General features: G+C 34.6%; 1 protein-coding gene across 4 annotated transcripts in view; it reads right to left on the bottom strand.

The window, feature by feature from the left end:
* Positions 1-24170, bottom strand: part of LOC120530341 (piezo-type mechanosensitive ion channel component 2) — a 559538-nt gene that overhangs the window by 82046 nt on the left and 453322 nt on the right. For all 4 annotated transcript variants that reach the window (XM_039754759.1, XM_039754756.1, XM_039754758.1 and 1 more), the window contains 10 exons: positions 19565-19725; positions 18880-19056; positions 15108-15230; positions 14555-14755; positions 12678-12882; positions 12409-12510; positions 9667-9832; positions 4014-4257; positions 3246-3342; positions 2649-2808 (listed from right to left, as the gene is read on the bottom strand). In XM_039754759.1, coding sequence (XP_039610693.1) covers positions 2649-2808; positions 3246-3342; positions 4014-4257; positions 9667-9832; positions 12409-12510; positions 12678-12882; positions 14555-14755; positions 15108-15230; positions 18880-19056; positions 19565-19725 — 1636 coding nt within the window. The remainder of the gene's footprint in view (positions 1-2648; positions 2809-3245; positions 3343-4013; positions 4258-9666; positions 9833-12408; positions 12511-12677; positions 12883-14554; positions 14756-15107; positions 15231-18879; positions 19057-19564; positions 19726-24170) is intronic.

The following is a 24170-nucleotide window of genomic DNA, read 5'->3' as shown; positions in this document are numbered from 1 at the left end:
ACCAAGTAACTTTCAAACCTAAGTTTAAGGTATAGATTAATCATTTATAATATATTGTTTTCCAAACTTGCTTGGGACTGTAGATACCTTTTCTATTTTCAGGAAGGCACAAGTAGGAAGTTTGATAAAGAAACAAACACAGAGGCCAACCGTCAGCTGAAAAGGGAGTGAAGAATGACCCATTCCAGGTATGCTCGCAGAATAGAATATCAAAGGATGAACAAAGGAATTTGAAGAACAATTACCCAGTTTTTTTTTTCTCAAGAGAAATGGATTTTGTCTAAGAACTGATCAAGCAGTCCCAGCAGGAAGGTAATCTTAAACTGAATTTATCACATGTAAATAGGTCACAAACTTACTGCAAGTACTATACATAAATACTGTCCTTATAGATATATTAATATATACATAGAGTCCAGTCTCTTGGTTTACAAAGCACCCACTACTGGTAACAGTTTCTCTGTGTTGCTGCATGAATTTTCACATTTTAGTTTTATTTTATTTTCCAAATAGCTAAAAGGTTATTTGTGAATGTATTCTTCTAATATATACAGTAATCCCTCGCTATATCGCACTTCGACTTTCGCGGTTTCACTCTATCGCGGATTTTAAATGTAAGCACATCTAAATATATATCACAGATTTTTCGCTGGTTCGCGGATTTCTGCAGACAATGGGTCTTTTAATTTATGCTACACGCTTCCTCAGTTTGTTTGCCCTGTTGATTTCATACAAGGGACGCTATTGGCGGATGGCTTAGAAGCTACCCAATCAGAGCATGCATTGCATATTAACTAAAACTCCTCAATGCTATAAGATATGCATCCCGCGCGGAGCTTGATTGTTTGCTTGTCTCTGCCTCTCTCTCATCCTCTCTGACATTCTCTGCGCCTGATGGAGGGGCTGTTTGCACAGAGGCTGTTTGCTTAAAAGATACTGACGCTCCTCTAAAAAAATGCCGCTTTATTGCGGTGCTCGGCATATTTAAAAGCACAAAAGCACACATATTGATTTTTTGATTGTTGCTTTAATCTCTCTCTCTCTGACGTTCTCTGCGCCTGACGGAAGAGATGTGAGCAGAGGGGCTGTTTGCACAGAGGCTGTTTGCTTAGAAGATACTAACGCTCCTCTAAAAAATGCCGCGGCAAACTTAAAAGCACAAGTATTGATTTTTGATTGTTTGCTTTTCTTTGCAGCTCTCTCTCTCTCTCTGAAATTCTCTGCTCCTGAAGAGAAGATCTATTTGCATTCTTTTAATTGTGAGAAAGAACTGTCATCTCTGTCTTGTCATGGAGCACAGTTTAAACTTTTGACTAAAGGGTGTTATTTCATGTCTAGAGGGCTCTAATAATGTTAACAATGTGGGAGAGTTTATAAGGGCTTAAAATATATAAAAATAACCATACAAACATATGGTTTCTACTTTGCGGATTTTCGTCTATCGCGGGGGGTTCTGGAACGCAACCCCCGCGATCGAGGAGGGATTACTGTACTTGTACTTATCCAACACACTTATCCAGCAATACATTATATTATTTGCATAAGGACTAAAATAAGGACCTCATATTTTCAGTTAAAATAATGTAAGATGTGAAAATCTTATGTGAAAATACTGTAGAATATACATGTACTAAACAGCACTTTGCTAGATATAGTTCCTTCTTTTACTCTATCTTTTTAAGTATTTACATATTTTATTACCTTGTTAAATTCTTTAAGTTCTTATAAAGTAGCAAATGTCTGATGTTCACAAAATGATATGGATAATATTATTGTTCTAAAATCATTTAAATTTATTTTTTCTCTCATCCAGCAATACCCCAGAATGACAAAAACAGAACAAAATGTTAACATTTTTTGCAAATGTATTAAAAATAAAAAACTGAAATATTACATTGGCACACGTATTCAGAAGCTTTGGTATGAAAGTTGAATTCTGTCTCAGGTGCATCACATTCTAATGATCATTGTTGAGACGTTTCTACACCTTGTTAGGAGTCCATCTGTTGTAAATTCAATTGACTGTACATGACTGAAAGAGACATGGGCCTGTATATAAGATCCCATTGGACTTGAAACTAATAAAACATCTGAGGAGAGACCTGAAAATAGTTGTCTACTGACGGTCTCCATCAAACCTGACAGACCATGAGAGGATATGCAGAGAAGAATGGCAGAAAATTCCCAAATTCAGGTGTGTGAAGCTAATCACATCAGTATCACTTGCATCAAAGTGATATTTCAGTTTTTTTTTATTTTTATTTTTAATAAATTTGAAAAAATGCATGTTCACTTTGCCATTCTGGAGTATTGAATTTTACTTGATGAGCTAAAAAATACATTTAAACGATTTTACCATAAAGCTGAAACATAACAAAATGTGTAAAAAGTGAAAGGGTCTGAATACTTTCTGAAGGCATTGTACGTTCAGAAAAAACAGGTTATATTCAAGTGTTGCAGTGGTGGAAGGATTGCAAATGGAAGAAAACAAGAAAAAAGAAGAAAGGTTTTGGAGGAAATGGGACAAAAGAACATTCTGTTTAATGTATATGAATGTATAAATGTATATGAATGTATAAATGTATATACACCCCTGTCATTCTGTTTTAGATAACAGCAGGCAATAGCCAAATCAGAAAACATCTTACCTCGATGCTAGAATCTGTGAAGCCCTAATATCTGCAACTACATGCAAAAAATAGTAGCTCATGAAGACTCTCCTCTGAAGCAAAAGGAATGCAAAACAAATGCTGTCCCAAATTATTCCTGCTTCATCACTTGGCAGCTCACAAGCACCATTATTAACAGCTAAAGAAGGAAATGAACATTGTCATTTTGATGTCTTAAGAAAACTAATTTTCATCTGTAATTAAATGGATATGATATGGGGAAATAACAATTTTGAGCAATATACAGCCTACTTGACTTGAGTAGCATCAAACATTAAGACAACTGGAGAATTGAGCCTTGACATTTTAGGAGTTTTGCTTGCAATAAATTAATCAATAGATAGATAGATAGAAAGATAATAATAATAAATAATTCTTTACATTTATATAGCGCTTTTCTTACTACTCAAAACGGTCTCCACACAGGGAGGACCCGGGAAGCGAACCCGGGTCTCCTAACTGCGAGGCAGTGGCACTACCACTACCAGATAGATAGATAGATAGATAGATAGATAGATAGATAGATAGATAGATAGATAGATAGATAGATAGATAGATAGCAGAAATGTAACTCACGCTTCTTATAATCTTTGATGGTACATGCAAGGCTTAGGGCTTGGATTAACCAACAACTATTTGTGATCAAGGAATTGATGTAGCCACATGCTGCTATCTGTGAAAAGAATAACAGACATAACATTAGCAACTCATGTAGAATTCATCCAGGAATGTACATTTTTCCATTGCTTGGATTGTTATTTATTTAATCTTTAATGCATTTTGAATCTAATAAATACAAATATGTGCTTTAAGCATTTTCTTGATTTTTTTATTTTGCTTTTAAAATGTATATAATTAATAATAAATATCAATCCTTTTAGAGAGCTCTCTTAATCCAATTATTGAGTAGTGAGAAGGCATAACTTATCCCGGAAGCATCAGCCACAAAGTAGAAACCAGCAAATGCACATTAGACTTAACATGTGCCAATTGAGGATTCCTAATTTCCTTAATTTGTAAATCTTTGAGAAGAGGAAGAAAATACAAACTCAGTGCACAGGCTTAGAGGTGTGGGACAGAAGCATTACTAACAACTGCACCTCCTTTTCTGTTATATTTTTATTATTTATTATGATACTTGTTATCTTTCTGTTTGTCAGTGAATTGTGACTTTATTTTGAGTAACTCTGATTACATACGTTGGTCATGTACAGTAAGAACATACAATAGAACAAAGGGCTGATTGTAATGAAGGCCTGCAAAGGATCATACATTAACCATATAAACTGAATTTCTGCTCTTTCAGAGAGTTTTAACTAGTTTTATGTTTTTAAGCACACTTACCGAAAGAACGTTCTTCATTGTGATCACAAAAATGTTGTAGGCAATAAGGAAGTCCCAGTAGCGGAGAATGCTCTTAATTGGCTTCAGTAACAGATCACCACCAAACAGGAGAAAATAGAAGCAAGCCACCAGATATCCCATGCAGAAAATGCTGATTCGTGTGGTTCCCGTAATGAAAATGATAGTGAGCACAAACCAAAACAAGTAGCTGAACATTATCACCTTGAACATGTCCAAATAAGACCTGTAAATCAGGAACACAGGTACAGCATAAGCATAAAGCAAAGAGTATTGGTTTAATGATATAATGTGTACAGAATCATCTTATACTGTATATAATAATAGTAAGAATCACCACTGTGTTTCAGAAACATTTGGCAAAATGTATTAATTTGCAGTTTCAGTTGCATATAAGAACAAACTATAGGAACATTTTATTGTGACTGGATTAAAAGGGTGTTACTGTTGCTGTGAGAAATGAGTAACAAAATGTCAGGGCCTTCAGATTACAATGGTTCATTCTGTGTGAAAAGGAAAAAGGCAAAATAAAGCAACACAAAATTAGGTTGAGCTCACACTTAGCACATGTAGCTTTTTATCACGAAAGGCTTGTTTCATAGTTGAATCAAAAGAGTAGAATTATTACTATTGTTAACCACCCCACTCATACAAACATTGTTAACAGTTTTAATACACTGTCACAGGAATGTTTATTGGAGACACATAGGAAGGTGGGAATATCCAAAGACAATCTCAAAGATGTGTTTGCTTTCTCCCCAATGACAAAACAACTTCAGATGACTAAAAATTATAAGGAAAACTGGGGACTGTAGCAAATACATCAAGGTATCCTATGAGTATGTTCAGACTATTCTATCATAAATGAGTGGCAGTAAAAAAGGGTTGCAAAACTTTCTGCCAGGGAATGTTTTCCAGTACTTTTTCTGAGATAAGAATAAACTAACAGTGTCTTTAAACTGAAATAATGGTAATGATTGATCTTTTAAACATGTCTGTCCACTGAGCCTATACCTACTGTTTTTTACATTTTTATTAATTGAAACAAACATTCTGGTCTGTTGCTAAGTTATTTGAAGCAATAAACATAATTTATAACATTTAATTGACTGTGATTGTGCAGATACTTTGTTGAATATCTAATATTGTACTTTTAACTGATTTATGAACAAACCACCTTAAAAGCAGATGTACATAATCATATAATAGCATTTACACAGCTACAATGAACACTATGTACTCTTAGATTTATTTTACTTACCAGAAATAGAAGAGTAAAAAAAAAAACCAAAATTCAGATAATTCCATAATGATAACTCTGTCCCACCCAGCTGTTTTCATTTGCATTCACAAATACAATAGAGGCTATCTCAGAGCATAAAATAATTCACAGAAACATATTGTCATAGATGAATGGAATCATCTTCAAAGGTCAGAAAATAATTATTCTTATCTACCTCAGGGAAGACATACTGCCACCTCTCAATGACAGTCTGAAAGATATGGAAACATGTAAGCATAGAATATCTGAAATAATGTTTGGTATGGGATTTGATGGAAATTTTCAGAAAAGCACCAAAAAGCTCATTGTAAGGGACAAGATTCTAGACATGCCAGATTTGCAGACCTGGAATAACAGTCTATGTCATTATCATGGATTACTAAAGAACGTGTTTCAGATTGGATATATTAGACATTTACCCTATAGAACATCAAACAGCTCTAATACTTTATCAAAGAATGAGAATTCACCCATTGTAGGTCCTTATTATCTTCTAAGCTGGACACATTTTTTGGTGGTAGGTTAAATTGCCAATAATGACTCACTGAGCTGTATAGAACCTTGGTGTTCCTGTGAATCCAGACATCTAGCATGTGGTAATGACAAACATTAATTTTAACAATAGTTGATTCAATAAATGGTTTGATCATAAAAAAGTCATTAAAAGCAATTCACAAATACCCATAACAGAGTCATTTTATACAACAATGTTTTGTCTGTGACATTATTCTAGTCATTAGCATGAAATCACTTGCTTCTGCACAAACTGTTATTATTAACTAAGATACTCTGGATGTCACAACAATTAATTAATTGTAAAGATTTCTCTCTGTTAATATACATCTATTTTTGGTTTTGGTAATTTTTAATTGTGAAAAGACATGCTCACAAATCCATGAACTGCCAGAAACGTATGCCATGTGTATAACCTGAGGGATGTACAGTCTGTAGAAATCAAGCAAAGAAACCTTTGATAAATTAATTTTGGAGTTAACCATTACAGCACTGGTTAATTTACTTCCAGTTGCAAGACTTCTGGAACACTCCCCACATTAATGGCAAAAAGAGATGAATATTTGCCAAAATCTGTCTTGCACCACCAAATGTTCTAAAACAGAAATTCAAGTTCACAATGTTGGATGGCAATCTGAGGTACATATCTAGCAAAGTCCATACGTCTGCCTGATCATGTTTCCTTAATATTGGGAATATTAACAGGTTTTTACGTGATGTAACCGACTCAGATTTTTGTAAATTTTGAAGAATGCAGAAAAGAATCATTTTAATTCTTTGTACCAAAACAAAAAAAGATTTCATCAGGATAGCAGTAAGTATATAACTCAAAGTAATTCTTCTGACTTGGCGATAATCTGTTTGAAAAACACACACATTGCCTGAAGTCATGGTTGGGAAGCCACAGCCAGTAACTACATTTTACTCCTGTCTCACCAAACAAGGACTGAAGTACAAGAATAATTGATTTTGTTCCATCAGATTAACCGAAAATTTCTCCACCTAACCTCATCCTTCTCTCACATTTATAAACCGTACTCTTATCATTGATTTGTACACTGACCTGGAGTCACACCTGAAGCTTTGCCTTTTACGGATACTGCTGCTAACCAAATCTATTGCTGATAAATTCAGAAACGCATTAACTCATATTGTTTTAATAACTGACATGTTAGTCAAAGGCAAGCAAGCAGTTAAAAACATGATCATTTACTATCCCATGTAGCAGTGCTGGAGACCGCTCCAATTCACATGGTAAAGTTGATTGATTTAAATATTTTTTGAGTTACATAGCATGGCAACTTATAACACACACACCAACTAACTGTTGCATCATCTTGTTAGTAATACCTCACATGAGTCTTAATATGATAGATTTTTACAAGAAACCTGCAGGCCAATCGCACCCATGCATGGACAGTGTGGTGGACAGCCAGAGCCCTTACCCAGCCGGGATGCCCTGAGTATGGAAGAACAGGGGGAGAGAATATTTGCAAGACCATTTCTACCCCAGACCAACAGAGGGCAGCCCCCTTGGTTTCCAGCAGCGCCACGGGTTGTGAGCATGTGAGCTAGTTGGACACCTGGAGTTCTTACGGGTGCAATATAAAACGGGGCCAGTTGCTAGAAGTCAAAGACCAGAATTGAGAAGAAGAGGACAAAGCCTGAGGAGGAGTGGAAATGGAAGGATTGGCAGAAAAATGGACTGTGTTAGGCTATGTACTTTAGGTATTGTGCTGTGGGGAGCAGGGTGAAATGCTCCCGAACTGTAAATAAACAGTGTGTTGTGTGCAAAACCTGTCTCCTGCCTGTCTGTGTCGGTGTTAGGGCAGCTGTACATGCCCTGGGCTTTCACAGCAGGAGCTTGCTGGCTGTAGTTTGCACATATATAAGTAGTATTTTTGATAAGAAATAAATGTAATTTGTAAAGAACCTGTTGGAAAAGGCCTGAGAAGACATAGATGGCCCGTACATTAGTCTTCCCACTGGATCATGTAGCAACTTATCAAGGAGATGGAGGCCACAATTCTCCAGAGGCAGCTCATTTTGTAGAATTTGAATGCTAAGTAATTATATTTGTATATAACATGACAGCTGTGCTTTCAATCCAAAGACACTACGTGAGATTATGCAGAGTGTAAATGTGTAGTAGTAACAGTAGTATTATTGCACAGCGATTTTACATTGCACAGAGTACAGTGAAATTCTTATTTGCTGGTTAAACACTGAATTAGTAAAACCGAATTAGCTGAAAGCTAGAATACTAACTTTATAGCAACAGCATTGTATAACAAGCTAAGTAGGACAACAAAGATTGTAACTAAGTATATTTTTAATTTCAGAAAGGGATAATATCTACTCAATGAGAAAATATGGTAACTATAATGACAAACATTTACAACCATAGTAAATACAATTTTGCCATTTTAGTGATATTTAACATGGTCAGATCACTTGAAGAATTAAATTTATTGCCTAGGTTTCAGTGTTATTTTTCATATAATTTGGATCTGATGTCAGAACAACAAAAAGAAATATATTCATATTTAGCAAATTATTAAATACTCAATGAGCAGGATCAGCCTCTGTCTTTGTCATTATGAAATGTGTAGTTAAGAATGAAAAATGGTAAAATACCATTAAGAAATGAATGTGTCATTGACAATCAATTTAGTAAACTAGTTTTATGTCTCACTTTTGTTGTTCATTGAATCAATCTAGCCTTTCAAAATGAACTACATGCCTTTTTCTGACCTTTAGTTCATATTTAATTTTTTCATTGCATCTTAAGTAAAGTTAAGTATTGCACAAGATGCTGATTACTGAATCCTGAACAGATCTGCATTAATTCTTTTAGAAACTGCCTGTATTATACTGGAGGTTTAGCTGATTTTATTATATCATGAACTGCATAAGTGGGTTGGAAAACAGATGGATGAATGAAAGATCCATCAACAACATTAAATATATTTTAATACCCTCTGCTTCACTCATTTGCTATTGTTTACTTTGTATCTAGTTACACACATCAGAAAAATCCATATTTTATTATCAGCTCATAAGGAATCCACCCAAAGCATGTAACTCTCTTTTCTTGCATATAATTCAATTAATAGCTTTTAACATTGAAAGTACTTTTTTCTGTGTGAGTGACCTTTCGGAAATCTGCTATATAAGAATTTTTATTACATTAAAGCAAACCAAGTACTGGTACTTTGCTTTAAAAAAACCTAAATATAGCTTTACAAGTTACACTTTGCATGTTTTGAACAGGCATTGTTTTACATTTTATATTATGCCAAAGTTAAATTTCCTTATGTTTGGAACAAGATCAATTTATATTATTTTTATGTTAATTATTATGTTCACAATTGTGTGCTTTTATTTCTAGTGCTGGTGCCACACTAATGCATGAACCTGGGTTCAAATCCTTGTGTAGACACTATTAATACGTGTTATGTAAGGCATATTTACGTAGGTTTTCTTGCAGTTATCAGGTTTGCTCTCACAAACCAATTGTCCTAATATGCAGTGAATATATTTGTGCCTGAGTTGCCCCTTAACTAAACTGCATTAAGATGGAGCCAGTTATCACATTTTTAACATCACAAAATATCAGAACACCTTACAAATTTATGTAAAATAATCATAATCATTTAATCATGTCTGGGAGTATCTATATAGAATATTGAATCAAAGGATGTAAAAGGTACATTTATAGGTGCCATATAAATACGCTTTCATAGTTAACATCATAACCTGTGTATTACAAACATTATAAAAAAAGATCACTTCATTTTTGATATGATTTATTGATGATAAACACTTATTGAACTTTACCTGCAATGAATAAAATCAGGTACTGGGTTGTGTTGACTAAAAGAAGCTGCATCCAGGTCTCTGCAGATTTCTACATTATCACCTGCCATGATGCGTACAGCTGCTTTGTTCTCCTCCTCAAACACTTGCCTTTGCAGTGACGCACAGAGTAACAACATGAAATCATCTAAAGACAGGAAGGGGAAAGTTAATCAATTTCTCCGAACTTAAAGAACTCCTGGAAACAAACTGCAGATATCATTAGGAAAAAACAGATAAAATAACAAATTATGACAATTACATGTTAATTTTCCCTATTGATACTGAATATATTAAAATCTAAAGGGCAGCTGCTGTGTGGCCTTTTTAAGTAAGAGATTACTCAGAATAGGCAATAAACCTAGTATGCACTGCTTTGGGATGTGGAAAAATACTTGGAGTATGCAGAAGAAAATGTGCTCAGACATGAGTAGATGTGCTAATTCCACAACCATGCACAGGACCCACACCCTTTGCTGGATCTACAGCAAAATTCATTGTACCATCAAACAACCCACATTAAATGTAGAAATAACATATTTAAACATACACTCAGTTACACTACAAATCCATTTTCACATTTGAATTAGCCCCTGATAGGGGACTGCTTTATTCAGAGAGATACTAGCAAGGGTGAAGACATACATAACAAATGTTTCCTTCTCAGAATAGTAAGGTAATTTTCTGGAAAAAATCTTTTCTATATTACTACATAATTAATTTTTACAACTTTTTACTTTTTTATTTTTTAATAGACAAGTAACTTTTCTATTTGTTTGTTTTTCAAAAGATACTTGGGCTGTTTTTTTTCCTTATGGCTGAGGCACGGATGTACATATAATTTCTGTGGGGATCACCATTGTAATCATACTAAAACTGATTGGTCTGCCCTGAAAATGTTACAGTATAAAACTGAGCAAACATGAAACATCAGTTTTAACGTGATTTGAGGACTAAAAGCAGTAAAATTACATATATTTAAAGTGGTCTGTATTTGTATAATCAAATATTAATGTGGAGCCTTTTACAAAATGCATAAACAAAATGCATCCAATATAACAATGCCGAAGTCATTATAAACACACTGATTCCACTGTTCAATTATACTAATTACAGAAAAAGGACACTTCACCACCATGAGTGTATTCTCCCTCCAGGAAACAAACTTGAATACTTGAGTTTGCCGTGCCCTCCCTGTGCAGCAGCTAATAACAGGCAGCACAACTAGCAAAGATAAAGGTGAGCTCTGATAGTTTTAATAACATTAGGGCTTTGGAATACATGGCAGGTAACACAGTCCTGTTATACAAGAAATGTACTGTATTTCAGATTTTTATTTTTAATATCCTCAATATGCATGGTGCTTTACCTTGCAAAGATCCACCTGAAATTATAAAGCTAAAGCAAAGCCAACACCAATTATTACAGTATAACCATCTCCAATGGTGTTGTTATTAATCCAACATACTGAGAACTATCTATGAAACATACACATTTTTTTATTTTTCCATTTTTATTCTGATTTTCATCCAACAAGATTCACATGTTAGACTAGAATATCTAAAATTAGCAAAGTTCAGGTGAGTGAAGATCTGTGCTTAAGTGTGCCCATGAAACACATATTTCTACTTTATTCTCAATACAATGATTTCTTGTATTCGAATAAGTAACTCACTAACCCTGGCATTATCTCAACAGATAATGTATAAATGTATTATGATGTTTATGAAAAATTCCATAATTGTGACATGATTAATTGATTGTTATGTAACTGTTGCTATGAGCAGCATAAAATATATTATTATAACAATTGTTTTGGTTTTGTGTCATCTTCCAGAAGCCAGCTACAAGAATTCATTAATGACTATACCAGTTTCTCAGGTCTCCACAGGTCCTTCCATTTTTGTCATACTAAAAACTCTCTACTTCTGTCACAGTTATTTTAAACTCTGTAGCCTGCAGTGATAAGATTGCCTTCTTCTGTAATGAAGCATTCAAAATGAATAGCTTCTTCATTGATATAAGATACCCTCCTCATATTGTGGACAGGGCCCTCAAATAAGGAGTAGACATTGTAACAACTACTCTAACAGGAACCCCATTCATGAAATCAGTCCTCCCATTCCACCCTAACACTCTTTATCTCTCCCGCAGATAGTCAAAGAAAATTTGTCAATTTTGCAGACTGATCTTTCCACAGGAAACTTTTTTCCCTAACCTTCCCTTGATTTCCTTCCATTGACCACCTAACCTATTCAAACTTCTTGTCTGCAGCTCAGTTCACAGAGGAAAGCTAAATTCTCCAACAGGCACTTTTAGCTTTAACAGAAACTGCTGTGTCACTTGCAAATGTGTTACCAATAATACCCTTGTATCTATTTCGTCTGGAAAACTTCAACATTAAACAACAGGCACCTTGCCTGTCTAAATATTTTACCTACTTTATCTCTTGTAGGAAGTGTACAGCCATCTGCATAGGTAAAAATGGGTAATGGCTAGCAGACCATGTTCGAGCCATTAACGCCAAAGGATTTACAAAGCTTTACAAAGCAGTACATTTCATATTCCTTGACTATAGTCAAACTTATCTGCCCTATACAGGCAAATTGTTGTATCTTTAACATTCTTTTCTTTTCAGTAGGGAAACAACCTTTAACTTTTTTTTCACTATTTAGATTCAATATATTACCAGCTCATCCATTTCTATGCAATAGATATACTTACAAACAAGGAAGACTGGATTGGGGCGTGTGTGAAAATCAGGAAAATACAGCCACTTGATGACATTTGAATCAACAGTGGCATTGGGAAACCTCCAGGGGTAGTCTGAAAAAGATACAGTTAAAAAAATATTTAAGGTAGGAGGCAAAATCACAAAGAAAATTTGGTAATAGTTCAATTGCATCTACGTTATCCCTGAATATGTTTCAGTCTGAGTATTGTACAAAAGCTAGAATACTGAATTTAACTGAACTGTATTGATTCAAGCATACCTTTACAAGCTGCGGGCGGAATGCCAATACAAATGAAGTATTGGAATGTCAAGATACATGCCAAAAAGCAGCAGTATTTGGGCCAGATTTCTGCAATAGCTTTTCTTCTGCGTCGATACATTACAGCAATTAAACAGAAAGCATGGATTGCAGCATAAAAATCCATTCGCTGGCCAATCACATTGACTGCTAAAAGAAGGCATGTCTGTGAATTAAGAATATATATTTTAGAAAATATTAACAGTAGTATTGTTTTGCAAATATGCAGCATAGTGCTGCACAATCTTTCACATTTTTCTACTTTAAATGACAGAGTTAGGTAAATTTTCTGTAAAGGTGAAATCAACAATAAAAATATTATGCTTAAAAGAAGGTAATAGACTCTTCTGCTTTAATTAACTTATTTTTTCATTCTTTAAAAATAAATAACTTTACTTAATGTAAAAGTGTCCTTTTTATTTTACTGTTCTGGCATTTTCAAAATTAACAGACATATTACAGCTATTGTAATGCATACAAGTTCAAGTTGTTAAGTGTTTGGAAATTATGTTGCTTCCTAAAGTCACTTTATTTTTGTTAATAGCCATTGTAACACATATGCATTTAGGATTCAATTAAAGGGGCCAGAAAACGCCAATTTCTCTCCAGGCCAGGGGGTGGCGGGTTGCACTGAATCTCTCTCTTTTCTCTTGACAGACCAGACAAGAGAAATTCTACCTGTCTCAGCCCCAAGGATGTCACTTCCTGTCCAACTCTAATGACATCACTTCCTTTGAGTCACCTTATAAACTTGCCATCATCCCTACCAAGACAGTTCTACTTTGGACTTGAAACTACGCACAACCACTCTAACTTAAGCCCTTTTGCAGCCAGGGAAAGTATACAGGCGGCTGCCTTAAACCTTAGTTGTGTGTCCAGTCTTTTATTTCACACCATACACACATACTGTATATTAATATCTATAGTATGAATATTGTTTTGAGTATACATGTGCAGAGAGTCATTTAAACATGCATCAACAAAAATGCTATACATGAGCAGTACAGAATACACAAGTGCATAATTTCTCTCTCAACAAAGACGCACTACTCTTCAACATACTTCTTTAAATACAACAAAAACATCTGTTTACTGTACCATCAGTCTGTGTATGTAGAAGTTTGAACGACTTTACTTGGATTTTATCATTATTATCTACAGTATTGATTACAACTGTCTACAGATAATAGTCAAAGTTGGAGTACATGTGTAGCGAAGTGGAGACCAAGGCAAGTGCCTTAACTACTACACAATACTGCCACCCCAAAGCAATGATCTCAGTCATGAATATTAGATCACACAAACCATCACGGCTTTTAAAGTGCTCTCTGCACATTTCACCATTCTACTCACAATGTAAATAAAATCCCTTACCGGTGAGTTTTACTGCAAAAATCTGAAGCCTCATCTGCTAGTTACTCAATAAAGAGACTTCAAAGTAAAGACCTCTCTGTGCAGTTTTTTCAAGGTAAGAACACAATTGCACATTTTTAAATAAGCTAAATAACTATTATAATATATTTATATTAAAATATATATTGTGTGGTTTGTTATTGAATTTGTATTGAGTATTAAATTTTGGTCTGCAAAAAACATAAAAGGTTATGCAACCATATTACCATAATATTAAAATATAACATTATACATTTATAGTTAATGCATAGGTCATCTAATTGATGATTATGTTAAATATTTTCTTTAAACAATGTTGAAAGATAAAAAGCTTTAAAAGATTAAGAGAAGCACTACCTTAGTTAGTCAGTCACCCTACAATTCATATTAAAATTCTCTAAAATTAAATTAATTAAATTAAACGGATTTAGTTAATCGCCGGTCACCTCTAAGCCAAACTTGTAGAAGAAGTAGTTGATGAAATATCTGGCACAGTTCACAATTCCATCATCTAAGTGTTGCCTTGTGATATCATGAAAGATCGTTCTTGTCACAGGAGCAGTGAGGTTATTCCTCAACCTGTAATATTCTTGATGTCGGTAAATGGTTACTTCAAAGGCTAATATTGCTAACATTAGTAAGTTGTTCTAGAAAAGAAAAGAAAGAATAGATTAAGCTAATTCAGTGGCAAGTCATTGATCACTTCTGGGAAAAGGTTAAAAAGTTAATAGAACAGTATTTTGTGCAAAAGGCAAAATGTATAACTGTGTGAGTATGGGTGCAGTGATTAGCCAACAGCTACTACTGCCAGGATTTTGAATGATTTACAATGAATTTAAATGTATAGTATTGTACTCCACAAAAAAAAAATAATATCAAATATAATAAAAAATAAGACTGGCATCTTTGTTTAACATAAACCAAATGTAGAGGTTTCTTTTAAGACTTTAAATTTAAATAAAGATTGACATAAAATTATACAATAAATGTGCATCTTACTCTCAGGTACTCCAAAAGAGGTGAAAACTTCTTCAGTCCAACCCATTCAGTAGGATCAATGGGGCTGCTATAAAGAATGGAATTCATCATCTCTTTTTTCTCTTCATCCTTATAATTCATTGGCTAAGCACAGATACAAGTTTAAATAGATAATAATAAAAAAAAAACAAATATATATGATTAAATGGAAAGGAACATAAAAAATATTTTTATTGAAATGGCTAAATTTAGTGACAAATACATTTAAATTTAAAAGCCAGGAATTTCATCTCAATATAAAGTCAATCACAGTAGTATTTATGCATATATTTCATTGGAGAACTGGTATTTGGTCCCCATCTGTATATAATGTTAGGAGAAGACTTTTCATCAGTTAAACAGCAATTATCACATACAACTGTAAAAATACCTTTGGCTCTATATAGATAAAGACACACAACACATACTCTTTTGTAATATGTATGATTACATTCAGGAAGCTAATACTTACTCCTGTCCCTGAACTACATTAGGTAGTTAAAGAGTATATGGATAATCTAGCTAACATCTTAAGCATGCATCTTATGTAAAGAAAAAAAACAAAAATTATATTTTTTGACATCTTTAAGTTGTGTTTCTTAATTATCAAACTTATATGTTGACTGCCAGACTTCCCATTTTCCAGAAAGTGCAGTAAAGTGCAAAATATTTTGACTCCATTCATGGTGTTTATGCTTTCAGTTGGCAAAAGAGTGAAAAATACTGGCAATGAAAAAGAGCTTGCACTTTTTGTAAGATATTCTGTCATAATGTTTGCATGACTTTCCAGATTTTATAATCTTCTCACAATAAGTTGTTTTTATTATGTTAGTCAAATAATGACAAACAAGATTTGTTAGGTAATGAAGAATGCAGACATTTTAGAGGTAAGGTAATTATACTCACTAATGCATTGTTGCATGTTGATTATCATATGATTATAATGTTGATAACCCTATAAATCTATAAAGAAATATTTATACTTAAACTAGCAAAATACCCGCGCTTCGCAGCGGCGAAGTACTGCATTAAAATTTTTATTAAGAAGAAAATTAAACCTTTTAAAACTGAGGGAAAATATACCAATAATTATTTGTTAAGGATCTCTTTGTATACCACGTTGTCAGTTCAGCAGTCTGGTTGTAATATGACCAAGCTGTGTGCTGAGCTTACACTTGAGCATGCAATGCACAGTTGGCCATGTGAAAAGTAATCTTGTTTCAAATTTCACAGCTTGGATTGCTGCTGTCATAATCGGTTTGAGTTTTATGGTTTATTTCAATTACGACAGTATTTGCAGGATTTGTTGTGTTGAAGTGACATTTGGCATCTGTCAAGCGTTGTAAGCACACAACCAGTTTCATCGATAAAATCACATCCAGCTATTGAGAGTTTAAACATCAAAGTGTCCACTACTGAATTCGTCACCTGTGAATCTAAGATGTTTAAGAGGCATTGGCGGTTGTCGAAAGGTGTAAAATATTTGGCCATTTCGGTACACTTGAAAGCAACAACCGAACAATTCAGTGGCAGCCATCAACTCACATGCAGAACCATAGGTGAAGGGCTTAAGCATTTCACTCTTATAATGCTCTTGTGTAGTATAATTATCTCCTGTACCGTCATCAGTCCACACCTTGAACCTTTTCCAGTCATTCAATACATAAGACACAATGTTCCTCCGGATATCAAGAGTGAGCCTGATATGGCCGTGCAATATGATCATCTTGATAGACATGGTAATGGGGGTTGGAATGATAAAGGAAATGGGTACCTGAGCAATGTAAAGTAAGTGTAAAATACCTACACAATAACTATAATTGTAATAAACAAACAATAAAACAGCGGAGAAGCCGTGGATTAAACAAAAAGGCTGTAGTTATCAGTAGGGAGACGTGAATCGCATGGTGAAGCAAGGAAGGGAATGTAGAGACCGGAGTGACGGACGGTCTTATATAGGCAGGCAGCCAACAACGTGGGAGGCGTTGGGATGGGGGACCCAATGCTGCCTCACACGGCGACTGAGTTGCAGGCTATGGATGTATATATGTACGTAAGTAGGATTCAGTTAGCGTTGGGAACCCATGTACCAAATTTCTTGAAGATGGGCCCATAAGTAACAAAGACTGTTGAAAAGTTCAATATGGCGGCCGACGGTGGCATCATACCACCGAAATAAGTACGTACATTGGTTTCGGTTAGCTCAGGGAAGCCGCCTACCAAATTTCGAGAAGATGGGGCCATAAATAAGAAAGTTCAACATGGCATACGTTGTTGACCATTATGACTGTTACGCGTAGAATTTTGAAATGAAACCTGCTAAACTTTTGTAAGTAAGCTGTAAGGAATGAGCCTGCCAAATTTCAGCCTTCTACCTACACGGGAAGTTGGAGAATTAATGACGTTGGAAAGTTCAATATGGCGGCCGACAGTGGTGTCATACCAACGAAATAAGTACAGACATCGGTTTCCGTTAAAAGTTCAATATGGCGGCCGACAGTGGCATCATACCACCGAAATAAGTACCAAATTTCAGCCTTCTACCTACACGGGATGTTGGAGAATTAGTGACGTTTGGAAAATTCAATATGGCAGCTGACAGTGGCGTCATACCACCGAAATAAGTACGTACTTCGGTTTTGGTTAGCGCAGGGAAGCTGCCTACCAAATTTTGTGAAGATGGGGCCATAAATAAGAAAGTTCATCATGGCGGACGTTGTCGACCATTATGACCATTATGTGTAGAATTTTGAAATGAAACCCGCTTAACTTTTGTAAGTAAGCTGTAAGGAATAAGCCTGCCAAATTTCAGCCTTCTACCTACATGGGAAGTTGGAGAATTAGTGATGAGTCAGTAAGTGAGTGAATGAGTGAGTGAGTCAGTCAGTCAGTCAGTGAGGGCTTTGCCTTTTATTATTATAGATTACGTCTTTGTGAAAATTGTTTGCATAGGTTTTGACTAAGTACTTGGATTAAATTCAGGTTAATTTAGTCTAGTTAATTCTAAATTAGGTTGGTAAAGAATAATGTATTCAGTGTACAGTTGTGGCCAAAAGTTTTGAGAATGACATAGGTATTGGTTTTAACAAAGTTTGCTGCTTCACTGTTTTTAGACTTTTTGTAAGATGTTTCTTTGGTATACTGAAGTATAATTACAAGCATTTCATACGTTTAAAAGGCTTTTATTGACAATTACATTAAGTTTATGGAAAGAGTTAATATTTGCAGTGTTGGCCCTTCTTTATCAAGACCTCTGCAATTCAATATACCAAAGAAACATCTGACAAAAAGATCTAAAAACACTCAAGCAGCAAACCTTGTGAAAACCAATACCTGTGTCATTCTCAAAACTTTTGGTCATGACTGTATAAAACATACATGCACAGACATACAGTATATAGTGTTTACTCTGGGTAATATTGTGTACCACACCCACATGAGAATGGTTGTTATCACACTGCCACTCCAGTAATCACTGAAAAACACAGATGACCTATTAAAATGTACATATGTTGAGGATGTACAGTATAACATATACTCTAATATTCCAAAATAGATCATTCAAGTGTGTATCTTAAAACCTGGAAAAACAGCATGAAACATTTAATGTCTAGTCTTAGGCGTTACTTAGTCTTACCACCATTTCTTGTAAGAATTAGATTACAATGAAGGTCTGAAAAATGGCATACATCCAGTACAGCAAATGGATAAGATATTTGATATCAGCAAAGCCATGGTGTCATTTAATGCATACCATTGAACAGTTTTTCGAGTAGCTTGTAGATTCAATGGAGTTCAGCTGGTACAACATTTTGCACACAATTATGATGCAGGTCCAGACAGTGCAGATGCTTGAGGCTAATTGACGAAACTGGCTATAGGGTAGCGCAAAAGCCCAACATATTAAAAATAAATAGTTGAATAAGGAGACCTAAAAGTAAAATAAAAAATATTTTTAATAGTGCATAATCTGATAAAGTACAAGACCATTAAGCAATAATGTAATCCATGATTAAACTTTGACAATATAGCGCATAACTTAAAATATGAGCAAGACAAATACTCAGCATTTAATAGAATGTTCATTTTGTAAAATGCTCGACTTCATATTTTCCATAATCTGAATTTGAAATTCCTCTTTTGACCCTTCTTAGCTTTTTATTCACCTGAGTATGTAGACTTCCCAGACATGCTCAATTGCATTCTTAGCCGGGTTCAAAAATGACTAGCTCTGAGTTTCATCTTCTTTTTAACATTTTACTGTTAAGACTGTTATTGTTATGAAAACCCCTAAACCATTCTTTGGTATGTATGAAAGATATGTTGAAGATTTTTTTATGTGTGTAGCCTAAGTATAAGAACTATGTTTTCTATTTACCATGGTTAAATACTGTCTGGCATAAATTATACATTTTAAGATGCAATGCCTATTTTCTTACCTCTTTCACTGTCATCCAGATAATATATGATGAAACGATCTTAATGATGTGAAGTTCTATTAACCACCACAGAAATAATTGCAGCTTATGGAAATACTCTAAAAACTTTAAGAACAACACAGTCAGGCGATCAATCACCAAATGCCATTTGTTCTTAAGATCTGAAATCAGAAAAAGACAGGGAAAAGTTTGCATTTATAGACACTGTATTATGGTAACAAGTTTTATTTCCATAGAATACAAAAAGGCCCTATATTTCCCTGGTGTTACTTTAAATTCCTGTACAGAATGGCCTGACAATAATAGTGCCATCAAAGTAAACTTTCCAATTATTTTCTGTTTTTGTAACAAAAAAACAAATGTTTCATGGAATGAAAAAATGGGCTTGTACTGAGGCTGTAACCAATGCTTTTTGATAACTTTGCTTTTGAGAAGAATCTGGCATGGGAGGGACAAGAGGGAGCGAGTGAGGCGGCTGCAATGAGCTGGGGCGGGATGGAGCGGGGTGAGGAGGTGAGTATGCATGCAAGTGTTTTAAATAATGAAAGAAAAAAAGTGTGTTGCAATTAAGGACCCCCAACTAAGACGGCTTACAAAATAAAACGTGACTGACAGGCATATGCTTCTTGTATATTCTAAATGTGCAGAGAGCTGGAATATCATAAATGTAATGTGTTCTGTGTGGCAATCCCTGCTGTCAATGCAGGAGGAAGCCCCTCCTCTCCTTTTCTTTGTGGCTCAAATTCACTGCCATGCATTCTGATGCTGTTGTGAAGGTGCAAAAAAAAAAAAAGATGGAACAGAAGATGGTATGTGAGATGGTATGTTGGGGTATATGCAATGCTTGAATATAAAAGCACCACAAATGCATTTCTATTTTGGCATTTTGCTTTTTGCACCACATCGAACCATTCATCAAACATCAAAGCACACACATCGATCCCGGAGGATCCTCAAAGCGGTCATGCTCCGACTTTTATCACACTGTGCCCCAGACTTTTTGCTGGTACTGTAACTTGCATACGCGTCGCATTAAGGTCTGTTTATATTTCACTCTCAAAACGAGTACGCATCATGGCTGCCACGCATTCCCAGTGTTAAATTTGTCATGTCCTTTGAGCACATCCTCAGAATTAACACAGTCAGGCACTGTCTATGTGAGTGTAGGTGTTGTTTTGCATGAAGCAAAAAGGCAATGAGAGAAGCAGAAGTAGAAGTGCTGTCCTCAGATCAAAGGCTGGTAAACATTTGCATCTACAGACTGTGAAAAGGGATCTCCCCACTCTATCCTCTGAAATCATTTACACTTACATGCAACTTTGAATGAGGATGCATCACCCCTCGTCCCCCCAACTATCCAAAATTCTTTACATAACATTTGTATCTATGGACTTTATGGGGTGGTGTCACATATAGCTGATAAAAACATAAAAACAAATACTTGAGTGAATGACAAAACAAATGAAAATCATAAACATCTAATAATGATAATAATATAGACTCAAATGTCACATCATTCCTACTGATTACCTGTTTCAATTCAGTTCAGTTACACTTTAATGTAAAACTGTGTTTTGCCATTACTATCAACAAAAATCAAGGTCAGATGCTAGGAACTGATTTACCACAGGAATGTTTTAAACATTTGCAATTGTTTATAGCAGTTTCAAAAATAAGCAGCTATAGTGACATAATACAATTTTTACTACTTATTGTTTGACTTATGCCTTTACCCAAGCCAGTTTACAACATTTGAGTTACAATTGGTTACATTGCTTTTACTTCTTCAATTGGAGCACAGGTAGGTGAAGTGACATGCTCATGGTCACAAAGTGTCAGTAACAGAATTTGAAATCACAACTTTTAGGTTGGAAGTCCTAGGCCTAAATCCTTAACTAGTGCACCACACTTCCCACCAAAAATGTTAGCCATTGTCAAAAGTACTCAGTTAGTTACATAGTACTCCTGCTATCACTGATTAAACAATGGTTTAATAACAGGCCCATTTTCTTCCAAAATGTACTGGGTAAAGGCTGGCAACACAGCAAGTATTATATGATAATACAAATGCACTACTGTTTGATATACATCATCTAGTCAAATATCAGTCTTAGTATTTTAAATTGTAAGAGAATTATTATGACATGTCTGGCAAACACTGACTGTGTGTACAGTTAGAACAAGAGTTAGCAAGTTTAAGAAGTGCTTAGCAATTAATGAGTCAGTCAGGGACCATACACATTACAAAGGGTTTAACGTGCTTCCTTGTTTACAATGAATTTTAAGAAACATTTGTAAATGAATGATTAATTATAAGATGGATAATGACAGTGACACAGTGCTTTCAGGAGATGCACACCAGAAATGTGGAGCCTTCCGCAGTTCAGATCACGGGATGACAACTTGTTGAAATAAGACTTCATTAAGTGTCCATTACAAAATCCACCATTTACCTCTTTCGTTTGCACACTACATTTGTACTGGTGATTCTCTTCAATGATAAACAATGCTTCTCCATTGAGGCTGAAGACCACTGACCACACATGCAGATCTTGTTGAAAATGGTGCTTTTTAGAAAACAGTTTTGAACAACAAGTAAATTTACTTTATGATGTTGCCTATAGTAGTTGTTCACCTCTGCTACTCTTTTATTAGTAGATTGACCTCAGATGCCATCTTCCATCGTATGATTCTTCTTCCAAGAATAATGACATTTTCAAAGGAGCAGTTCCTGAATTCTTTGTTGCATGTACCACAAGATACCATTTGGTATCTTCATGACTATAAACTATTATGAACAGCTACTCATAAAAACAGCAATGAGAGCTTTCACCTAAGGCTTTCAACCCGATTGTATAGCCCATTATGGACCAATACATTGTCCCTATTCCCAGGTTTTGGAATTAATTCTGACCCTCATCTCAAATTTTATTATAAAGGGGTCACTTTTCCTGTGTACAACTATTTTTCCTCACAGAATAATTTTAAAAAATGAAGAATAAAAAAATGATTCATATGCTTCGAAATCATGTCAAATTTTAGAACTGGGGAAACATTGTGCAAGTAAATTCCTTTTAGTTTAAGAAAAAGATCAAACAGTAGAGCAAACATTAAAACAAAGAAAGCATTATTCTAGCCAGTCTTAATGTAAAAAAGATGAAGAAACTTTTGTTTGGAATGTTGCCGCAAGTGACTCTGCCCTTTATATTCTACAGAAAATAACGCTTTAAGTCAGCAATCTTGCAGTTATTATTTTAAGCAATCAGAAGCCAGCAGACAGACTCAGTACAAAGAACAAAACTGAAGAAATTTAATACATTTTCGGATAGAATTTTCTGTCATATTTCTTTAATTTCCTTGACATCATTTTACACTGAATATACAGTACTTTAAAAATGTAAAAGATGGGCTTTGACCTAAAAGAAATTAAAATAAATACATTGACACCACATGATCTTCCTTCCGTTTTTATTATTGTTAAATATTAAAGGTAAATCACAAAATCTGGAAGCACAATGTAAAGTCTGATTATTTGGAGAGAATTGTAAATGAAAAACCTTAAGTGGTTACCAAACTGTGACCTAGAACTAACATGCAGCAGCTGTGAGTACAGTGAAAATGAAGACAATCAAGCAAATTCCGCTTAAGAATCTGACCATGCTTCTGTTCTGGTTTTAACGATGCAGAAGAACATCCTAAATTATTGTAAAAAGTGTGATTTTCATTTCTACAAGTGGATTTTATATGACATCCATCATTTATGGCATAGAGACGGAGACAGAATGATAGTAATTTTTTGTAACAATTCAAGAAATAATAACTCTTAATACTTAGAAATGTAATACTATCATAATGAACAATACAAGTGTTGAAAAAGTGAAACTGTATTATTTTCATTTGTTTGAAAAACAATCAACTATTTTCGACTGAGCACAGTGGTAGCACATTGACTTTATTGGACAAGACCTGCTTTGGAATATACAAGTGTTTACTGAGAAAATATGTTTATATAATCCCAGTTAGGTTTTGTGAGAAAGACTTTTCAGGTAGCATAGTGGCAAAGTTAATTAATTAATGCTGGGGACTGAGTGCCTGAAATAAACAGGGTTTGGATTTATATTTTTCCCTCTATTTGCTTTGTTTTTTCTCCTTGAACATCATTTATTTCATTTCAAATTATCTGTGTAGTAGGTTACCAGTCAACCCAAACATCATCCTGTATGAGTGACTATGAGTATGTGTGCAAGTGTGCTCAGTGATAAATGGATGCCCCATACAACTAGTTTCCCTCCTTGTTCCCAGTGCTGCAAAGATAGGCTCCAGCCAACCTTCAGCTTGATTAAGTAATCTGAAATTAAAAATGACAAAAATAGGGCAAAGTAATGATAACATTTCACCATATTCTGATCTGATACCAATAAAATTCCTTATGATCTTAAAAAAGTGGCGCACTAAAAAGAATAAAAAAAAAAACTAAATGATTGATAGTTTTGCATAGACAGTGATTAAGATATTCATGAATCATATAAAATATAGTATGTACTTTGTACTTAATACAAATTATCAATAAAATGGGTTAACCATTACTGATTTTGTATTGATATGT

Source organism: Polypterus senegalus, chromosome 5 (genome assembly GCF_016835505.1).
Source record: "Polypterus senegalus isolate Bchr_013 chromosome 5, ASM1683550v1, whole genome shotgun sequence".
Classification (NCBI taxonomy): Eukaryota; Metazoa; Chordata; class Cladistia; order Polypteriformes; family Polypteridae; genus Polypterus; species Polypterus senegalus.
This window is presented reverse-complemented; position numbering and strand designations above follow the sequence as displayed.